The 21,579-nt window shown below is 43.8% G+C and overlaps 1 protein-coding gene across 1 annotated transcript; it reads left to right on the top strand.

Moving 5' to 3' along the window:
* Nucleotides 1–258: 258 nt before the first annotated feature.
* On the top strand, nucleotides 259–19,404 carry ETNPPL (ethanolamine-phosphate phospho-lyase; the record flags this gene model as incomplete). Its single annotated transcript, XM_084252210.1, has 13 exons — nucleotides 259–314; nucleotides 3,730–3,848; nucleotides 4,107–4,266; nucleotides 6,021–6,095; nucleotides 9,815–9,905; nucleotides 10,772–10,888; nucleotides 12,681–12,763; nucleotides 13,373–13,598; nucleotides 14,472–14,626; nucleotides 15,262–15,351; nucleotides 15,720–15,850; nucleotides 17,702–17,769; nucleotides 19,276–19,404. 13 exons carry the CDS (start codon nucleotides 259–261, stop codon nucleotides 19,402–19,404), a joined length of 1,500 nt encoding a protein of 499 aa, XP_084108336.1.
* Between the last annotated feature and the right edge of the window lie 2,175 nt (nucleotides 19,405–21,579).

The following is a 21,579-nucleotide window of genomic DNA, read 5'->3' as shown; positions in this document are numbered from 1 at the left end:
CAGGGCGCCCGGGGGCGGGCAGGGTGGCGAACGGGTGGCGAGTCGGTGACTTGCCCAGCAGGCACCGGCGGAGGAGGGAGGGCGGAGGTGGGGCTTGGCAAAAGACAAAGGCAGGGCAAGGCTTAAAAGGGAGATGCCCCCAGCCAGCTGATGCCACCAGTGACCTCCGCAGCCCGGGGGGCCCAGCGAGGTCCGGATCTCCCGCGGGCGCCCGCACCGGAGAGGGCCGCGCGCAAGGGCGCGGGCTGCGCGGCCAGCATGTGCGAGCTGTACAGCAAGCAGGACACCCTGGCCCTGAGGAAGAAGCACATCGGGTAAGGACGCAGCCCGGGGCTCGGAGACCCAGCCCGGAGGCGGGCAGCTGGAGCGGGCCGGGAGCCGGGCAGCAAGCGCGCGGCGCGCGGAGGATGCGCCCCGGCGGGCGCGGCGCAGCGCTGGGCTGGAGCTGGCGGCCGCCTGCCCGGCGCGCCCCTGCTGTGCGCATGCGCGCCGCCCGCTGGAGCGCCTTATCTGTGCGCATGCGCGCCGCCGGGCCGGAGCGCCTCACCTGAGCGCATGCGCGCCGCCGCCCGCTGGCGCGCCTCTGCTGTGCGCGTGCGCGCCGCCGTCCCGGAGCGCCTCACCTGTGCGCGCCCGCCGGGCTGCCTCCCCGCTCTCCCGCGCAGCGATGGCCGGGCGCCCGCGGAAGGAGAGGGGTGCCGGCTGAGGGAGGGGAACCCCGGGTGAGCAGCCCTGGGAGGAGAAGGCCGTCCCGGCGCTGGGCATAGCTCGCCCCGCCCGTCCCCCAACCAGAAGTTCCTCAGAGCGACCCCCTCAGACGAGTCCTGTGAGCCGCGAGCTCCGGCCGCCTTGGCGGGAAGGGCACCTGCTCCTCCTCGCGCGCTCGCCCGGCGGGGAAGGACTAGTCCGGCCGGTAGGAAGACTCGGAAAACACCTTCTTGCGAGTGGGGTGCCGCCTCCCCGCCGGGGTCACCCTCCGGCGCTTGGCTCTGCCCGTGTCAGGACTCGGGTGTGCCGCGCGGTGTAGACCGGGCGCGGTCGCCCCTGCGCTCTGGCCCTGGGGACGGGCCCCCTGTGCGGCCTCTGGCCTGGCAGGTTCTCCCGGGGGCGCGGGAGCAGCGCTTTGTCCGCAGCGAGAGAGTGTGAGCTGCTTGTGTATTTATTTGTATTTTATTTTTTATTAATGAATTTTTTCTTTCTTACGTCGGGTTGTCCCCATAGTTCTCCTGCCACCCTGTCCCCAGAGGGCTTTTTATTTTTTTTTTATTTTTATTTTTTTTTTTTATAGAGGCATGCTTTATTTATTTGTTTGCTGGTTTGTTTGTTTGTTTTTGTTTTATACATGCACTGGGTACAGTCAGAAGCGCGGGAGGGTGAGAGAATTCACCAGAGCCAGAGCGGGGAACAGAACAGGCAGAAGGACCGAAGTACACTGCTGAGGGGAGCAGCGGGCGGCAGGAGAGGTCTGCGCACCATGTGGGACCCTCCTCCGGTGGCCGGGGAGCAGCCGGGGATCGAACCGGTGCTGCAGAGGCTGCCGGCAGCCTCGCAACCCAGCACTCAACCGCTGCGCCACCGGGGAGGCCCCCAGAGGGCTTTTTAAAAGTCGTAGGTGAATACGAGTGGGGGCCCGCCTTGGGCAGCCCCCCACCCCCTGCAGAAGCAGCGGCATTTTGCAATATTTAGCCTGCGGTCGTTACCAGACGCGCGGTGCAGCGGGTGGGCGCGAGGCCACAGCAGAGTCAGAACCGTGTGCCCCGCGGACAAGTGCCTGTCCCTGGGCTCCTGAGCGTGCCCCCAGGGGTTTCTAGATGGTTTAGGACGCGGATTCTCTCCACCCCACCCCCAGGGAGGTCCCCACAGTCAAATTCCTCCTTCCTGACTCAGCCCCCTCCCCTTCTTCTAACCACTGCTCCTTTCTATAAATTTGCAATTCTGTGTAATTGGAGCAAAACCTGCAGATTTCTGGCATGAACTGAACAAATTCTGTGAAGAGACAAATGAGCTGACCAGGAGAATTTTACCTGAAGTCTGAAGGGCAGGGTGGAGAGTACTAGAAAACAAGGTGATAAATGTTTTATCTTAAGCAGTTTTAAATTTTTTTTTTAAGATTTATTTATTTATGTATTTATACAAGCACTGGGTACAGTCAGAAGCACGGGAGGGTGAGAGAATTCACCAGAGCCAGAGCGGGGAGCAGAGCAGGCAGAAGGACCGAAGTACACTGCTGAGGGGAGCAGCGGGCGGCAGGAGAGGTCTGCGCGCCATGTGGGACCCTCCTCCGGTGACCGGGGAGCAGCCGGGGATCGAACCGGCACTGCAGAGGCTGCGGGCAGCTTCGCAACCCAGCGCTCAACCGCTGCGCCACTGAGGAGGCCCAGCAGTTTTAAATTTTAAAATAAACTATTCCCAATAGTGAAAACACTTCCTAAACAGTTGCATATTAATTTGTTTTATATGCCTCTAATTCCCCCCAACACTAATTTCAGTGCTTGTCGTGGTTTTTGTGCAGGCAAAAATCACTACATGTATTTTGTTTTTAGTTCCTAAATGTCCATAGAGCCAAAATTAAAAATTTTCTGATGTTTTGATGTTGCTAAAATTTATAGTCCAGATAGTCACCCCAATAATCAAAAATTTGAATGACTTTACTATGCTCAAAAGGTTGGATTGGGGGTTGGCGATTAGAAGAATAACTGGATTTCATTATTTAATAATATCATTTAATATGTAATTATTTAATAAATAACTGGATATATAAGTGCACAAGTGCCACTCAAAATACATGGAAATGATCTCCCATAAAATCCCCTTCATGGTATTTAGCATTAAGTTATTTGTATTTAGCTTTTAGTGCTAGTCTTTTCTTTATAAATTAGATTAGAAGGAAAGAGACAGAGAGAACTCTTGGGCTCGAGCAGGAGAGGTCTACTTTCGAATTCTAGTTCTTTCACTTAGTGGCCATATAATTGAAATGAGTTTAATTTTCCTGTACCTCCGTGTCCTTACATAATGATATGACTAATAAGCCCTATTTCATGTGATTGTTGGGAGGATTAAATGAGACAATGTTTGTCAACATAGCTTCAGGGAGAAAAAAGTTTGCCTTCTTTTTTCCTGAGAAAGCTGAATTTTCCAAAGGAAAATTAGTTCTTGGTTTGTATAATTAAAGTTGTCAGACTTGGGGCCTCCCTGGTGGCGAGGCGGTTGAGTGCTGGGTTGCGAAGCTGCCCGCAGCCTCTGCAGCACTGGTCCAAGCCTCTGCAGCACCGGTTTGATCCCTGGCCACCGGGCGAGGGTCCCACATAGCGCGCAGACCTCTCCTGCTGCCCACTGCTCCCCTCAGCAGTGTATTTCTTCAGTCTGCCTGCTCTGCTCTCCCCTCTGGCTCTGGTGGATTCTCTCACCCTCCCGCACTTCTGACTGTACCCAGTGCTTGTATAAATAAATAAATAAATCTTTAAAAAAAAAAAAAAAGAAGGAAGGAAGGAAGGAAGGAAGGAAGGAAGGAAGGAAGGAAGGAAGAAAGAAATGTGTGCAGCGCCACCCATGGGGAATTAAGGTAAAAGGCTCTGGGATGATAATGAAAAAAACAACAGCAATCTGTCCCTCAGGTTGTTTTCCCTATCCTTTATGTAACTGTAAATTTCCACTGATCATGACCTTCATTGGAAAAGAAAAACACTGAGACTTCCTACCAGACCTAACCTTTCCTTTCATTATTTCTAGGCCTTCATGCAAAGTTTTCTTTGCGGCAGATCCCATCAAAATAGTGAGCGCCCAGCGGCAGTACATGTTTGATGAGAAAGGTGAACGGTACCTGGACTGCATCAACAATGTGGCCCATGGTAAATATCCTGTCTTGGTTGTGCCTTGAAGGGTGTTTATGGAGTCAGCAGGGTGGCAGCATAGATGTTTATCCCAGGAATGGATGTGTCTGCAGTGCCCTTGCCGCTCAGGGTCTGTTCACACAGGGAAAAGTTGCAGAAACACGTGGGAGGAAAAGAAGCTGGACTTTTTTTTTTTTCTTGCTTCAGAATCCCTCTCTTTTGCCAGGTCATTAGAATTGGAACTCATTTCTGGGATTTTTGTCTTCTAAATTTTAGTGGGACACTGTCACCCAGAAGTGGTCAAAGCTGCCTTTAAGCAGATGGAACTGCTAAATACAAATTCTCGATTCCTCCACGACAACATGGTCGAGTATGCCAAGCGCCTTTCAGCAACCCTGCCGGAGAAACTCTCTGTTTTCTATTTTACAAATTCTGGGTATGTCTCCAGCTGTCCTGCCTCTCTCCATGCCCACCGATCTCTGTATTATGTCACCCTTATTTTTCTTTTCCATCTGTGGTGGAGTGTGACATCCAGAATAGTCTCCTGAGATTCTTGCCATTTACTGAGTGACCACACATGGGGGACCTGACTCTTGTGGCTTTTTTGCTTCACTCCAGGAGCCTGTTAGGACTCTCAGTGTCCTGAGCCTCTTCAAGACACTGAAGAGCAGGTGTCAGGCTTCCCAGCACAGCCTGTATCAGCGGTGCCATGATTAAGATGTGCAACCACTGCAAATTTTAGAACCATGACTTCCTTGGGAAGAACGTGCCCTCCAGTGTCCCTAAAGGATCCATACTTACAGGCTATAACCATGGCAAACATATTCAAGTCCAGGGTTTATGTGAAAAACCAAACTAGTCAAATAACACACTTCTTCAGGCAGTAAGGTTAAGTGACTGCATACTCAGTGAACTGAGGTAGCTCAGTCAGGGCACGAATGAGGAATTTTGGCAAAGAAAGAACTTTGCTAAATAAGCTATAATTTTTGTAGGGTTTTTGATTGACTTGTTTTCTTAGGCAGTTCACAGCACAACCACAAAGAAGGAAAATAAATTCAAGAGAATAAATATGTTCCAATTTTTATATTCTGTAAATTCGAAGTATTACATGACAATCCTGTGGAATACTATACAGACATTAAAAAGTATGTTTTTGAAAATATATGCTAGTGACATGAAAAAGTTACAATGCAACATAACATTGGAAGGAAACCTGTATGTATAGCATAAACTCATATTTTAAACATATATTTTTGTATGTATTAACTAGTAAGGAATTCAGAAAGTTTTTGAAATATGATGCTTTGATCCACTTTTCTCTAGTCAGTGAGACGTTTCAAAAGCACATTTTTAACTAGAAGATCCTTTCTAAGGATCAAGATAATTGATAAAGCATTCTTGCCTTCAATAAATAAAATATCTTAATATTTGACTTCCATTTCTAAAGAATCCTATAGTGTCAAGGGGATTAGTCCCAAGGCAAGGCATTTTCCATACACTGGAGGTGAGAGAGCCTGACACAATGCAAACAGTAATCTTGAAGTTAAACTGGCTTCAGTCCTAATGCTTGCTCTACCTCTTCTTAACTGTGAAAATTTATTCCGGTTACTTAACCTCCTTGGAAGTCCTGGAAACAGGCTTTTTCCTTGTCCCTATAAAGGAGATAGCAGTGTAGTCATATCAACAAATACAGTAAAACACTTGGTATAGACCTGGCAGATACTTAACATGGCCCAAATAAATATACTGAGTAGTATATTTAGACTCTGAACCAGACAGAAACATTATGATCTTCATTTTATAGATAAGGACTTATCAAATATTGGATGAATACAATAGTAACCAAGTGAATGGCTCCCCGCAAGCCCATTCAGATGAACCCATTGCATATTTCTCAGTGTGTCCCAAATTACTCGACTACTGCTGTGACTGGGCTCCAGTGTGGCTTGAACAGCACATCCTTACTTTGTAGTGGCTCTCTCTCTGCATCTCCTTTGCTGAACAACTGCTGTTGGAAGGGTGGATTGATACTTACAGGATAGGCAAGATTGAAGGGGCAGCAGAGAACTTCAGATACTTCGTTTATTCATTTCTGAATAATTGGAGTTTTACCACTTTTGTAATTAACATTTTGAATTATTTTTAAAAGCATTTCAGCCAAACTCTCCCCTCTCTCTATTATCCTAATAGATCTGAAGCCAACGACTTGGCGTTACGCCTGGCTCGACACTTCAGAGGCCACCAAGACGTGATTACCCTTGACCAGTAAGTCCTAGAAGAAGACTTCTAAGAAAGTCCCTCTGAGACAAGTTTGCAGTGACTCATCCCATCCATTTAATACCATAAGCACAGAAGGAGGAGGGGATAGATGACATTGTGTTTTTTATTATGTATAGGGGAGTCAAGGCCTGCTTAGGCCTGGAGGATCCTTAATTCCTCCCCAGTCCCCATTGTTCACTGCTGCAGGGGCTTTATGTGACTCAGGCTAACTCTTCACATAGTCTGTTTATTTATTGAACCCCTATGATAAGATGAGTAACTATTTTTTTAAACAATAAAAAAATAACCAATATCCTAAAAATCCAAACCTTCATTTCACCATTGGGATTACCCACTGTAATTAACTTAAAAGGTAACAATTTAGAGTATGTTATAAAGAAAATCAGTAGTCCAATGAAAGTACTTTCTCAGTTTGTGGCGGTCACTGTTTAATCTTCCCTCTCGTGAATTGATTGCATCTTAAACATGAAATCTACAACTTTTAACTTTACTAACTTTCAACTCAACTTTACAGGGTTGAATTGAACATATGTTGGTTAGTATATTTGCTTTCTCTTGCTGTATAAAATTACTCCAAACATAGTGACTCTCACACAAATTTACTCTCCTATAGTCCGGGGGGTCAGAAGTCTGACATGAGTCTCATGGAAGGAACATAAGGTGTCAACAAGGCTGAGCTCCTTTTGGAGGCATGATGGGGAGAATCAGTCTCCTTGCCTTGTCTCACCTCTATGGGTGCCCTAATTCCCTGGCTCTGGGACCTCTCGTCCATATTGGGAGCCAGTCCATTTCATCCCTCAGCCTCTTCTGTCCTTTTGTGGCTTCTGTGTCTCTGACCAGCTGCTTTCCCTCTGCCAGCTTTTTTCCCTTGTGATTCCTTTGGACTCTCCAGGATTATCTCTCCATCTCCTTAAAATGTGTGTAATTTAACCATTATAGCAAGGTCCTCTTTCTATGTGACAGATTTTTAGACTCCAAAGACTAGGTGGTGGGCAGCTGGGGGTGGGAGGGCATTATTTTGCATACCACAGTTTATTTTTTTTGTTCTTTTTTATTCCCATTCTCCCCCACCTATCAACAGCTTTTCTAATGAATGTCTTTTATTTTTTGTATTCTTGAAAATATGTATTATTTTATGTGGATCTATTTTGTTTTACAAAAGTGACTATAGATTTCTTTCTGTTTCTGACTTCTTTCCTTCAGCACTGTTTCAAGACTCCATATTGCTGGATGTACATTTAATCAGTGCTGTCTGATAGAAATATAATGAGGAATTTAAATATAATTTGAAACTTAAATTGTTCTGGGCATCCCATTAACTGACATATCATTTCAACATGCAATCAGTATAGAAGATTTGGTATTTTCTTCTTCCTTCCTTCCCTCCCAAACCTCCCTCCCTCACCCCCCTTCCTCCCTCCCGTGTCTTTACAATCAATGAGTGTGTTACACTAACAGCACATCTCAGTTTAGACTCCTGCATTTCAAATGCTCAGTAACTGCATGAGGAACAGTGTGGCTTGGGCTCATGCATACCAACTCAGCCCCATGGATCCTTGGGGGATCACCCTTGACTCCCAGCTACACAAGCAGTGCTGCAACAAGGATCTTTGAACAGCATGCTCTTATGGACCTTTCTGAGAATTTCTTAGGGGAAAATACCCAGAAATAGGATCGCTGGGTGGTAGGGGCACACAGACATCATTGATATGACAAAATACTTACAGTTCCAGGATGGATGCAAGGCTCTACAGCAGGGCATAGATTTTCCCAATTTGCTGTGTTTTCACCAAAACCTAATAGCATCCTGCCTTCTATTTTTTCTTTTTTTTTTTAAAGATTTATTTTTATTTTTTTTATTTTTTTTAATTTATTTATACAAGCACTGGGTACAGTCAGAAGCGCAGGAGGGTGAGAGAATTCACCAGAGCCAGAGCGGGGAGCAGAGCAGACAGAAGGACCGAAGTACACTGCTGAGGGGAGCAGCAGGCCGGGCAGGAGAGGTCTGCGCGCCATATGGGGCCCTCTGGTGGCCAGGGAACAGCCGGGGAACGAACCGGCACTGCAGAGGCTGTGGGCAGCTTCTCAACCCAGCGCTCAACCGCTGCACCACCGGAGAGGCCCTCTATTTTTTCTTTATTAGGTATAAAATGGTACTAGTGTTTTAATTCACAGTTATCTGTTTATGAGTTTCTCTCTTCATATGTTTGTTTATACATGCACTGGATACAGTCAGAAGCGCGGGAGGGTGAGAGAACTCACCAGAGGCAGAGCGGGGAGCAGAGCAGGCAGAGGGACCGAAGCACACTGCTGAGGGGAGCAGCGGGCGGCAGGAGAGGTCTGCGCGCCATGTGGGACCCTCCTCTGGTGGCCGGGGAGCAGCCGGGGATCGAACCTGCGCCGCAGAGGCCGCGGGCAGCTTCGCAACCCAGCGCTCAACCGCTGCGCCACTGGGGAGGCCCTCTTTGTCCCTTTTTCTATGTAATTTGACAGCAAATTTTCATTCATACTATTACATTCCATCCTTTCCTTCTTGGTTGTTGTTTACTTAGAGACTCTACATCAGAGGATCTCAGCCTTCACTGGATTTTATAATTATCTGGAGAGGTATTTTGACAATGCCAATGCCCAGGCCCTACCCCAGAGCAATTAAAGAGAATCTCTGAGGTGGATCCCAGTGTTTTACATTTTTTGATGTTCCTACTATCCAGGCAGAGTTGAGAATCACCATTTTTGGCACTCACTCCTTTTATCGCCTGTCTTTTTCCTCTGTCCATGCTACCCTTAAATGGAAATTTTTAATTTTGATCCAATGAAATTTTACCTGATGGTTTATTTTCTAAGTTTTGTTAATAGCTTTCTTCCCCACCCCACCCCACCTACCCCACTCCCAAATCACAAAGTTGTTCTTCGTTTTCTTCTTCTCCTTTTATAATTGTCCTCAGTTGAACCCTACTGGAGTATGCTGTGGTACCTTGTACATGTGGATGTGTCTCTGAGCTCTCCTTCTGTCTCAGTGGCCTCTGTTCTTACTCCTATAGCAGGACAAAATATGCCTTAATCTGTAGCGGGGGAAGTCCTCCCTCTTTGCTTTATCTATTCATGGACTTCTTGTAATTACTTTTCTAGACCTCCCAGTTAAATCTTTGGCAAAAGATAGAGCAGGGACTATCATAGCCACCTGCATTTTAAGTGAGAGAAAGCAATTTCATAGCTGTGGTCACTTCTCAGTCTTAGTTCTCAGAGACACCTCCTCTTCCTTCCCAATAGTATTTGCCCAATTGATGCCATTGGACATGCTTTAGAAGACATCTCAGACAGAAACTCATCCATTCTAGGATATAAAGTTTTAAAATGTGCTAGAATATATCAAATATATTTAAAGAATACAGATACAAACATAGGAAGTCATTAAAAGAAAGAATAGCATTTTTTACGTCTAAGTAATTGGACTTAGCTGACCTAATAATCAAAAGAATTGCTTTTCCACTTAAATTAGCTAGGAGAATACATACTTGGCTTTATTACATGAATGAGAACTGAACGAATTAAATGGCCTATGTTCCCACAAACAATTAGACCCTAGGTAGTTAAATCTGGCCGAATGTTGAGATCCTGCTGGGATGATGTACAATTTTGTTTTACATATTCTGGTAAAACATCCTTTTTTGAGTGATTTTTGTTACTGTCTTTTCTCTTTTCAGCGCTTACCATGGCCACCTAACATCTCTAATTGAGATTAGTCCTTATAAGTTTCGAAAGGGCAAAGATGACAAGAAAGAATTTGTGCATGTGGTAAGTATTTTAGAAGCCAAGCAGCTGAATGTTAGCACAGGAAACAATGCCCTGTGATAATCCAGTCAATTCTTTCATTGAAATGCAACCACAGAAAGGAACTGAGTTCTAGAGTGGTGATGTGACCTGTTAAAGAGCAGAACATGACAGGATGAGGCTTAAAACCCATTCATGAGGATCACAATAGGCAAATTAGTGCTGCAGTTGTGACTACTGTCACTTAATGCAACTGCTTTATTTTTCTTGCCTGCTGGTTTCCAATTACCTTTTCTATCACTGATGCCAACTTGAAACTCAGACAGTGTGTCTGAAAATTTGTTCTGCCAAATGACATCGATGTTTTCAGTAAAAAGAAACCAATCAAGTGCTGAAACAGTGATGTTCACTTGGTGTATTTCCATTAATTAAGGATTAATAGACTTTCTTCGGAGAACCATCAATAACTCCTTTAAAAATTATGAGCTGGATCAGAACTAAGGTACTCTAGTTTTAGGAATGATTATAATTTGCAACATAGTTGATAATTGTTGTTTTTATTTTTCATATAGAATCATTAATATAGTTTTCTTGCATTGAAATTTTCAAATAATAAAATCACACTTGTTGATCTGAATTTCTCCTTCTGTGAATGGAGATGCAGTGTTGATTTGCAAGACTCTGGGAACAAATCCAAGTTCCTGTTCACAGTGTGAAGATTTTAGTAATCACAGAATTCAGAAACACTAAGCACAAAAAACAAAAGAAACTAGAGTTGCTTAAATCCATGTGATCACCTTTCTAATATGCTCTTGTGAGCAAATGCCCTTTTATAAAAGTTCTTTCATCAAGGAGGCAAACCCTAAGAAACTATCATTTGATGGTTTCAGGCACCAACTCCAGATACATACAGAGGAAAATATAAAGAAGACCATGAAGACCCAGCCAGTGCTTATGCAGATGAAGTGAAGAAAATTATTGAAGAAGCTCAAAACCGTGGAAGGAAGGTTTGTAAACATTTTAGCAGCTTTTGTAAAAAGTGTTTTCTACCATTGGAGAGGTAGAAAATTATTCCATCTAACTCCCCTTTCTGTTCTTCTCTGGTTACTTTCCACCTTGTTCATATTTCAAAAGTGCATTATTTATAACTATCAATTATATAAAACTATTTTTATTTATCCTGGAAATGCAATCACAATCTTCCTTCCAGAACTGGTGGCCTAATTCTGACCTTCCCAGTGGGACGCAGACTCTGATCCAAAGGGGTCAAGCAGAGAAGATTAAGAAAGGTGGAAGTCCAGGAACAGACTTCCAGCCGAGAATAGCTGGGAGTGAAAGGAGAGTAGCTGGGAATGAAAGGAAGACGCAAAGTCGCTCTGACGCCTTCGTACCACTGCAGATTCCGAGGCCCACCAGGGAGCCATGGTGTCTCCCTTAAACTTTCATGCAGTCACAGAGCCCCCCAGAGATAGCCTGACCTGAGTAAGTCAGGGCACAAAGATGTCCTTCCCATCTGGACCTGGATTTCTAAGGCAGATCCAGAATCCTCCAGCATAGGAAGAAAGTTTTCACTTCCTCAGTCTTGTTCCTGCTGTCTTCAGGTTCACACTAAGTTCTCAGCACACATGGGGGTTCCTTGTGTACGGCTATAGTTCCTGCTTTTCCTTCCAGCTGGCTTATGTCCGTACATACAACAATGAAAAACAATCTTAACTGAGATAAAAATGAAGCCGGTGCTTTTTTCAGTTCAGATATTTTTATCTTCATGACTGAAGAATCAGTTGTTTTTCTTAACTGTTTTTTATTTCCTTTTCTTCCCATCCTTTGATTTTTCATGTCTTCAATGAGCTAATTGTGTAGGGAGATCTAGTGCTTTACTTACTGTTTGAGCTTCACGCTCTTTTCCTCTTCAAAGGTAGTCTATACCTCTCTACACAAACTGTTTCCAGGAAAAACTTGACATTACTGAGATCCTATGGTCTTTCTACTACTAACAGGTTTGAATAGTTCTTGGGAAAAAATAGCATGCAATAGTTACTGAATTGAGGCTATCATGCTGACAGTACTGAAAGCAGTGAGCACATCCATATGATTATGGATGCTTCATAATTTTACAGCAGAAATCTTTTGAACTACTGACCTCATTTTACAGCTATTAAGTAAGATATTTTAACATAACCTAAGCTGAGGTAATACAGTCATTAAGTCTGGACTGGAACCTTGATTCTCTTATTACCTCATAGTCTGTGCTTTCTATTCATTCTTGAGTGTTATTTTCTACCTGTTGTTTTTCCACCTCTGAAACAGTTCCTCTGTTCCTATTGTGAATTGACTAATTCTGCTGAGTTCAGCCTGGTTCGGGGCCAGAACTAGAAATACAGCACAGTAACCCAAGTGTGTTCCTTCCCATTTCGTAAGTGTGGATCCCAACTTCAGGCAGCCCCGTTTCACCAGACCAGGGAAATCAGCCCTAGAGTGATGCATTTGGAACCTGCATAATTTTTTAGAAGCTCATATCAGAGACTGATCAAAACATCGATCTTAGTGGATGCTGTGATAACACTGCATTTAAATTAATGAGCTGGAACGCATCTTCTCTGTTTCTCATAGTAATTACCAAAAATTTCAGAAACTGATGCTCATCCCAGCTGCTTTTTCAGCATAGACATCTTTTCTTTATCTAATCTGGTGGCCACCAGTCTACTCCACTTCTAAAATAACCTGCTCTATAGGAAGTCCTCTTTATTTGGAGGTATGAGAGGGTCCTAATGGACTTTGACTCCATCTTCTCTTGTATAGATTGCTGCTTTTATTGCCGAATCCATGCAGAGTTGTGGCGGACAAGTAATTCCTCCAGCAGGCTACTTCCAGAAAGTGGCAGAGTATGTACTGGACTTGGGCATCCTTGGTGAAACTGAGGGCACCATGACAACTCTGTAGGACCGTACTGGTTGTTGTAATATTGACGTGCTTTCAGGCTGGCTGGTAAATAGCCACTTTGGAGTGCCCACCATCCCAGGACTCCTGGAACTCCTCCACCTTCCAAAGGTCCAGCAAATAAAGGGTTAATACATGGTCCAGTAGTGGGGGGCCTGCCTGCAGGACTCTGTAGCAGCCACTAACCCCCTTCAACCCCAGCCTCTCTGATTGACTGGTGTCCAAGCTTTTCGGATTAGTAAAAATTTGGAGATTAACCTGGCTGAAAACTACTTCTTGTTCACTTCATTCTTTTCCTACTTAAAATAATACAGCATTGCTTAAAGAGAACAAACCCAAATGATGTAGAATATATCTAACTGGAATATTCTGTGATTATATTTCAATCACATAGATGTCTTGGGAGTAGGGTATGAGTACTGAAATATTTTAACAAAGATTATAGACTCCAGGTTCACAACATTTTTTAAAGTTCTCAATCATCTGTGTGCTGGTGGGTGGGTTTGGGGATGCTCAGAGTGGTGAAGGCAATAAACTGTGCTGTTGCTTTTCAGATATGTGCGTGGAGCAGGGGGTGTGTTCATAGCTGATGAAGTTCAGGTGGGCTTTGGCCGAGTTGGGAAACATTTCTGGAGCTTCCAGATGCATGGTGAAGACTTTGCTCCGGACATTGTCACGATGGGGAAGCCAATGGGCAATGGCCACCCCATGGCATGTGTGGTGACAACCGCAGAAATCGCAGAAGCCTTCAGCAGCTCTGGGATGGAGTATTTCAATACGGTAAATTTTGATCTTCAACTTTTAGTGCTAAGAGGGATAAAAGAATGTATGTTATTATACTTCTTGTGATGTCATAAAAATAAAGCTCAGTATTGCCAGCTAATCACCCCGGGACACTACCCAAACTTTACTCTCACCATATTTCGGTCTGTTGGGCACAGTTCTTCTTGTATTTTTCCTTGTGTATATCTTTCCCCTTCTGAAAACATCCTTATAGTTGTTCTGATGACAGATGACTGCCCCTGTAGACTGAAGAGGTTATGAGACATTATTTACAGATGATAGGATTCTTTTTGCTTCGTATCACATTTATATCCCAAATACTTTCACAATGTTTAGATGGTCTAGTACTAGAAATGTTACATGGCTGCCTTTGGGAAATATTATTTCCTTCCTTTTATCCAAAAATGCCATAAACTTTAAAGTTGGAAAAATTAAGCCTGTGTGTGTAATTAAGCAGTGTGTGTAATAGGATTTGTTCCAACTAAAGGTAAGGTTCAAATCTAAACACATCAGTTATTTGGAGAAAATGTCATTGTTGTTTTCACACAACTGTTTAAGGGAAGAATCCCATATTCCCCTCACTGAACCATGCTTTACTTCCCAACATAATGTCTGTTTTTTTGGTGGGATGAACCAATAAATTCCCTGAGTCCTTGGTACCAGTTACACAGCATGGAGAAATAAAATGCATTGACCTTTCACTTGAGGCTGAATAAAGAAATTGTGTCATATTCTAAATATAAGAAACAGTATCACAGGAAAAAATTTTATTAGAATCATGCATGCATTAATTGGAAACCAGATTTCTCACATGAAGCATTATCAATAGTTCAAGCGTTGTGTTGTCTCATTTATGTTTTTTCCCTGAAGTATGGAGGAAATCCGGTGTCTTCTGCTGTTGGTTTGGCCGTGCTAGATGTAATTGAAAATGAAGATCTCCAAGGAAATGCCGCAAGAGTAGGGGATTATCTTATTGAGTTACTGAAGAAACAGAAGGCTAAGCACACTTTGATAGGAGACATCAGGTACATTTGTCATGAAGTTATGTCGTTATTCATTTTTCCAAATGAAGATAGTTTGTTTTGTCTTATTAGCTTAAAAGAGGTTACATAAAAATTCAATCTATGAAACACCAAAAAACATAGAAAATGAACATCATTCTTAATCTAGAAGCCAGATATAAGCTCTGTTAATGCTGAGTATATAGTCTCCTGACGTTTATGTATTTCTTTTTTTTTCCTTTTTTCTTTTTTTTTTAATAAACCTGGCATCATTTCAGCATCTAGAAGATGAAAGGAACTTAAAATAACTCCAAATGTTCAATCAAAAATTATTTTAAATGATATCCTGGGAATCTCAGTATTTTTCACACGCACATATATATAGACATTTATCAGCATTGATATCCTGAGAAACTAAATAGCATGGAAAAGTTATTGTTTAGCCTTTTTTCCTGAAGTGGGAGGAAAAAAACTGGATGACAAATGCTAACTTGTTTCAGAAACCAGAAAGAGTTGTGAACTTAGATTCAATAGAAATTACCCATGAGGGAATCATATTCAGCTTCAAATTTAGCTGAAGTTGGAGGACAGTGTTAATTCTTTGTACAGTGCAGTGTTTATTATTATTGTCTCAAGTTACCTTTTTGCATACCCCTCAGGGGCTTTGGCCTCTTCATCGGAATTGACTTAGTAAAGGACCATCAGAAAAGGACCCCTGCCACAGCAGAAGCGCAGCACATCATCTACAAGTAAATGGACCCCCCCACGCCCTGCCTGTATGCTTTCTTGGCTCTTGACGGCCACCCACTTGAAAACTGCTTTTACTCCCTCTCTTCTCCAAATAAGGAAAGTTTTAAGAACTCGTGCAATTTATAAATGTGGGTTTCTTGTGTACAGAATATTACCTGCCCTATGTCCTCATCATTCTTAAATAATCCTGGTTCCCCTTTGTGCTCACGTATATTTCCTATTGTGAAGTATTTTAAATTGTTAAGTATCTATAAATAGCCTTCATTTTGTGTAAGGTGTTGCAGTATCTAGACAGGATCTGCCCTCTTCATGAATTATTTAGTAAAAGTCAATTAGATCTCTAAAATTGTTCATTTTGTTTCAACAGGATGAAAGAAAGTGGAGTGCTCCTCAGTGCAGATGGGCCTTACAGGAATGTGCTTAAAATAAAGCCACCCATGTGCTTCACTGAAGAAGATGCAGTGTTCATGGTGGACCAACTGGACGGGATTCTGACAGGTCAGTCCACAGATCTTTCTGAGGCCTCCTTGCCCCTGCCTGCCTTGCTTCCCTCCCCGCTGGCCTGGTCATGCATGACTTCACGCACATATTCAGAGCACAAGTGGACTAGGGGGGAAATGGATATGTAACTTTGTGCTTGGAACTGCAAAAAAGATAGCTGAAAAGTAACTGTGGACTCTTAGTTATTCTAAATTTGGTTGGCACTCATACCACTTCAATTAATCTATCATTTATTTTCACTTTCTACTATTTAAAACCCATCATGTCTGTTCTGTACCATGCACCACACACGCTGCATTTTTGGTGTTTTACACTGACCATGAATACGTGAGACACCTCTAATAAAGTCATAGGCTGCAGGTTAACATTTAACTTGCTGTCTGCTGAGTAGTTTGACTTTGTGTGCGCTTCACTTATCACAGTTTAATTTTTGAGGACTTCTGCTTGTCATTCAGAATTATAGCCTGTGATAGGAATTTAACTTTTGTTTACCTGTGTTATGGAAGTAACTTACTTTTATCTTATGTTATGACTATAAATTGAGATTGTAAATTAGCAATGAAGAACAATGCTGAAAAACATAAAGCACTGTGGGCTGCTAGTTCATTTTTGTTGTTGCTTTAGTTCTGTTTTTAAGATTCAACCTCTGCTCCCTTCTCAGCCTTTTGGGGTTAGCCCAGGCTAGAGGAAATGGGTCTAGCCCAGGTTTATATTCCTGAGAAACCAGGAATTGGTGGCGCATACCGGATAAGTGGCAGCCTGAGTTCAATGATATAGTCATTGCCTCTGGACTCAGGGAGCATTGCTCATGTGCCTGCCTGTCCTCTTGCAGTCCAGGAGGAAAAAAAGTACAGATTGGACAAATCTATTACTATTATTTTAAAGTCATCTCAGAGCTTGGACATTATTGGCAGTGGGCCAGAGAAATTTCCTTTGAGTAAAGAGAATTAGGTTTAGTGCTCTTTGTAAATGGTAGTAATTTTTGGGGTGCAGGGAAAATCCCCCCATTCCTCTGAGTACTTTTGGTGTGCAAGTTTTGACCATAGGTTTTAATGATGACATCATTAACAGTACTGAAATTTATTTATTTATTTATTTATTTTAAAGATTGATTTATTTATTTATACAAGCACTGGGTACAGTCAGAAGCGCGGGAGGGTAAGAGAATTCACCAGAGCCAGAGCAGGGAGCAGAGCAGGCAGAAGGACCGAAGTACACTGCTGAGGGGAGCAGCAGGCAGCAGGAAAGGTCTGCGCACCATGTGGGACCCTCCTCCGGTGGCCGGGGAGCAGCCGGGGATCGAACCAGCGCTGCAGAGGCTGCGGGCAGCTTCGCAACCCAGCGCTCAACCGCTGCGCCACCGGGGAGGCCCAACAGTACTGAAATTTAGCTAAGGAGGGAGGGACTAGCAAGAGGGCTGCGAGTGTTAGTGGATCATAAAATTTATGTGGAAAATAAAAGATGGTGTTGGGGTACTCTAGATGTTGGCTCTGCTTTAAGACAAGCTTATCTGATTAAAGGGTGACTTTTGGCAATGGTCCTAAATCTGGGTAGTCTGCATTCTTTAAGGTCGTGGTATCAGGTTCCCTGAGGCCCAGAGGCCTTTAGTAAGCATAGCTCCACATGCAAAGATGATATGTACATCTTAGAAAAAGCCTATTTGAGCATTTTGGGAAGGCCAGTCCTACATAATGAAATGCTACAATGTAGTTTAAAAGCAGCAATTTTAACAGTGGCACTTTTAAATTAAGGATCTACTCTTCATTAAGGATCTTCCTATAGAGCCCCCCAAAATTTATCTTTTAAACATTTGTATTTATTATCTCTGTTATCTCTTCCTTGGTGTAGTTTTAGAAGAAGCCATTGGAGGCAAAGCTGAAAGTGTGATCTCGGAGAATACTCGAGGCAGAGCAAAGGTAAGGGTCTGCTACTTGATTTTTAGAGGAAAAGCTTTAAGCTTTGCAAAATGAAGAAAAAAGACTTGCAAATTGTTTAAAAATGTACAAAGAACAAAATAGCCTATGTTAGGGTTGACTGGCTGGTGCAGTTTTGAGTGTCATATTCTTTGTAAGGAATAAAGCCAAGGAAACATGTTCCGAGGACCATTCCCATACCCCAGAAGTCCCTCAGGCCTGCAAAAAGGGTCTTCACAATAGAGACAGAAATGATAACAAAAGTCAAAACTACTTTCTGTTGTCTGCAAACTGATTGACGGTTCCTGGGGTTCCCACACAGCACTGTAAAATCCATGGAAGCATTGGCAGCATGGTCCAGTTCTTGGACTCTGGGGAAAATATTCTGGTTCACAGAGGGACGAGGGCTCGAGGAGGGCGGGGGATGGGGTGTTGGCATAGAAGGCTTGGTGGAAGGTAAGTGAAACATGCACATATGGAAGTGTAAACATGTACCCCCAAAGTTATAGACATGCAAATGGCTGACAGTAAAATAAACAACTTAAAGTGGCTGATGAGCCTGGGAATCTCTGGCAGCTTGTGGCCTAGTTTCTGCATTTGATGTGCTTCCAGCCAGAGCCTTTCCATTCTCTCCCTGAGCTGCCCAGGGTGTGAGAAAGAGCTCCCGGGTCTCAAAACAGAAAGGCAAAAACTTGAGAGGCTTTGTTGCATAATTTGTTGTTTGTTTACGCCTTTGATGCATAAAGGAACACTCAGTGCTGAAAGACACCCGCACAGTCAGCAAAGTCCCCTTGGTCAGTTGGAATGAGAGCAAATGATTTGCTAACAGGACTGCTTCTGTCTGTGTGAACAATATAAACCAAGTCTAGAAATCAGTTCTTATCTGTTGTTTAAGAGGGGGGTGGGCGTATCAGGGGGAGGGGCCCCGATGGACTGTGGTCGAAGACCAAGGGTACCTTGGTGGTGGGTGTGGTGTGGGGGCATATAGTGAGGAGCCTGAACCTGTCCCCCTAGATCACATGCAGTGTTCTAACCCAGTGTACCCTCCGTTAAAAAATTTATGTGAAGAAACATTAACTATCATGCCACACCTGCTGAAAGAGCTGGCTTCAAGAAGACAACAGGTGTTAGCAAGGCTAACGGGGAACCTTTCTGCACTGCTGATGGGCATGTGAATTAATTCAGTCACTACAGACAATGATATGGAGATTCCAAAAAAAGAGAGAAATAAAGAAGGAAGAAAAGGAAAAGACAGAGAAATGAGGACTGACTTTTGAAGTCTAGGACTCGATCACAGCTGTAAGGTCTAAGCAAGCACTGAAAAGGAGTTTACCAAAAAGGGATAGTCTACTTGGGAGCTAGGAAAGTTCACACATGTTTTAAGGTTGACACTGCGGTCAGGGAAGAGCAGCCAGTGCTGTGGCGTTGGGATTTCTGGCCTGCAGAGCCAGCCTGCAGGTGGTCAGGTGTAGGGTCCATGGCCCTCTGGATCTATACCCTGTCTTGCAGCTGCCTAGCGAAGCCCACGCAGAACTGGTCAGTGATGGCACCAGGGATCCCAAAGAAAGTTCCAGTCGGAAGAAAAATGGAGTATGTGCAGATAAACATTCACTGCTCAACAAGAGGCTCAAGACCTGAGATGTTGGCTTTTTAGAGCAAGCCAAGTGTCCGGAGTCCCCTGGAGCAAATGCCGCGTCCCCTCTGCGACTCCCCCAGCGGCACCTGGAAAAGCAGAATCTGCATTGCATTTAGGTGTGCCGATCAAAGGTGAATGAGTAACACGAGTAAATCAAGTGGTGATCAAACCACGCCAAGATGGTTGATTCAGCCGCTAGCTTGTTAATTCCTTAGTGAGATTTCGGAATGTACGAAATTCATTCTACTAAATTTAAGCTTCAAATTGAACATGAAGTTGGCAGCTTTACTTCTTATGTTTAATGTTTGAACTTTGAGAGAACAAAGTTCAATAGGTTTCTTAACTCTGGACACTTAGTGCCTTAAAAGATGAAATCTTTAGTGATTTAATTTATAACTATATTTATGAATTATAACAAAATAAAAGATATAAGCCAAAAAAGTTTACTCTGTAAGTGCTTGCCCTTCTTTTGCAGAGCATATTAAGGCTTTGGGTGGTAAAATCAAAGCTGTTTGAAACCATCACGTCCAGCAGGTTCACAGGGGCGTGAAGGAGTCAGTCCTCTGGCGGGGAACTAGGTGATCACCATCCTTTTGGGTTTAGGGGAGTTTAAATAAGTGAGGGGACACACACTACATCTGAAACACTCAGAAAGATGTAGCTGGAGCAGAGCAGCAGCAAAATGTGGTGTCTGTCATCAGGAAACCTCAGCTCTGTGTACTCACTGTCAGCTTGGCTGGCCACTGTCAGCTAAGAAACGAACTTTCAAACAAACATCTTCCTCTTCTCACCATCAAGTTTTGTCATCATCTGTGGACACCCTTGCATACATACACTTCTAACTGTGTCAGGGAGAGAGAGTCGATTTGGCAAATAATCAAATTACCATCAGACAAATTGACAAGAAAAATACTCCAAAAAGACTTAATAATCACATGTATACCTCCTGTGTACATGGAAAGAGGCTGGTAAAAATTGGTAACCACACTCCTGCCATGACCTAAATCACCTCTTTAAATAACTCAAGCTACAGACAAAGGATGTGGAGCGAGTGGGGAGGTTGCAGGAAAGGTGCAGCCAGCAGGTATGACTGCTGTTTCTTCCACTGATAAAGGGACTTAGCCTTCCTGGCAAGAGTTCAGGAGATGAGGTTCAGGGTGGGGATGCCTTACAAAGGGAGCTTTGCCTTCCCCTGTAAATGTGTCCTATAAGAGTGCCCTCCACCAAGCTCTCCGAGGCACTCCTGGGAGTGCCTCTTGCTTCCCTCCACCAGACATTAACAAAAGGAACTAAAGATACCCAGAGTCCCAGGAGCCCCTGCCTTAGGAGCATGGTACCATGAACATCCCCTTGGACCTGCTGTGCTGACAGAAAGTATTCGTGTATCGCTTCTATTTTCCTAATAGTAAATTGTGTGTGTGTGTGTGGGGGGGGGTGGTTAGAGGGAATAAAAAAGAAATAATTTTGCTATAGCTGTTGCATGTAACTGAAATTACAGTAAGAGAAATTAACAGTAAAAAGCTACCTTTCTGAGTTTGTCATATATAAAAATGCTCTGAAAATACATAAATACACTGTCGTCCTGAGAGGCTGTCTCAGTGGTTCCTGGTTAGATGATGCTGAACTTGGGTCCCAGGAACTGGCAAAAAGGAAAGGAAATGGCGGTCTCTGGGTTTGCCTTGGGGAGCAAGATAAGGAGGTAACCAGAGCTTTCACAGGCAGACCAGGACCTGCAGGGCAAAGAGTATCCAGAAGGAAAGTTGTGCTGGCACTAGTGACCAGGCCCGTGACCCATACGGCTCTACACCCTGGCAGGGACTCCCTGGGATACTGTATCCTGCTTGAATGGGGCAGTGAATCCTGATGGCATACACCCTTGGCTCCCACAGCCTACCCTGACCTGTAACAGAGCAGCTTCTCAGTCCTCCCGGGTCTCTCTTCCTGAGGGAAGACTTAAAAGTCACTGCAAATTTTCTGAGGAGAGCAAACACCTGCCATCCCAAAATATGTCCTCTTGGCATAAGATTCATTCCGTGGAGGGACCTTGAAGGCTGTGTGAAGCTTGCTTTTTTCAAAAAAAGGGCATTTACATGGAAACCTCTCTGCAAAAGAGTGCCTCCTGGGAAGACCTAATATCCTTAACTCTTTTCTAGGAGAAGGCTAACATATCTTCCTTT

The sequence above is a fragment of the Talpa europaea genome (assembly GCF_964194135.1).
Source record: "Talpa europaea genome assembly, chromosome: 13".
In the NCBI taxonomy this organism is placed as follows: Eukaryota; Metazoa; Chordata; class Mammalia; order Eulipotyphla; family Talpidae; genus Talpa; species Talpa europaea.
The sequence above is the reverse complement of the archived record's forward strand: the minus strand, read 5'-3'. Positions and strand labels throughout refer to the sequence as shown.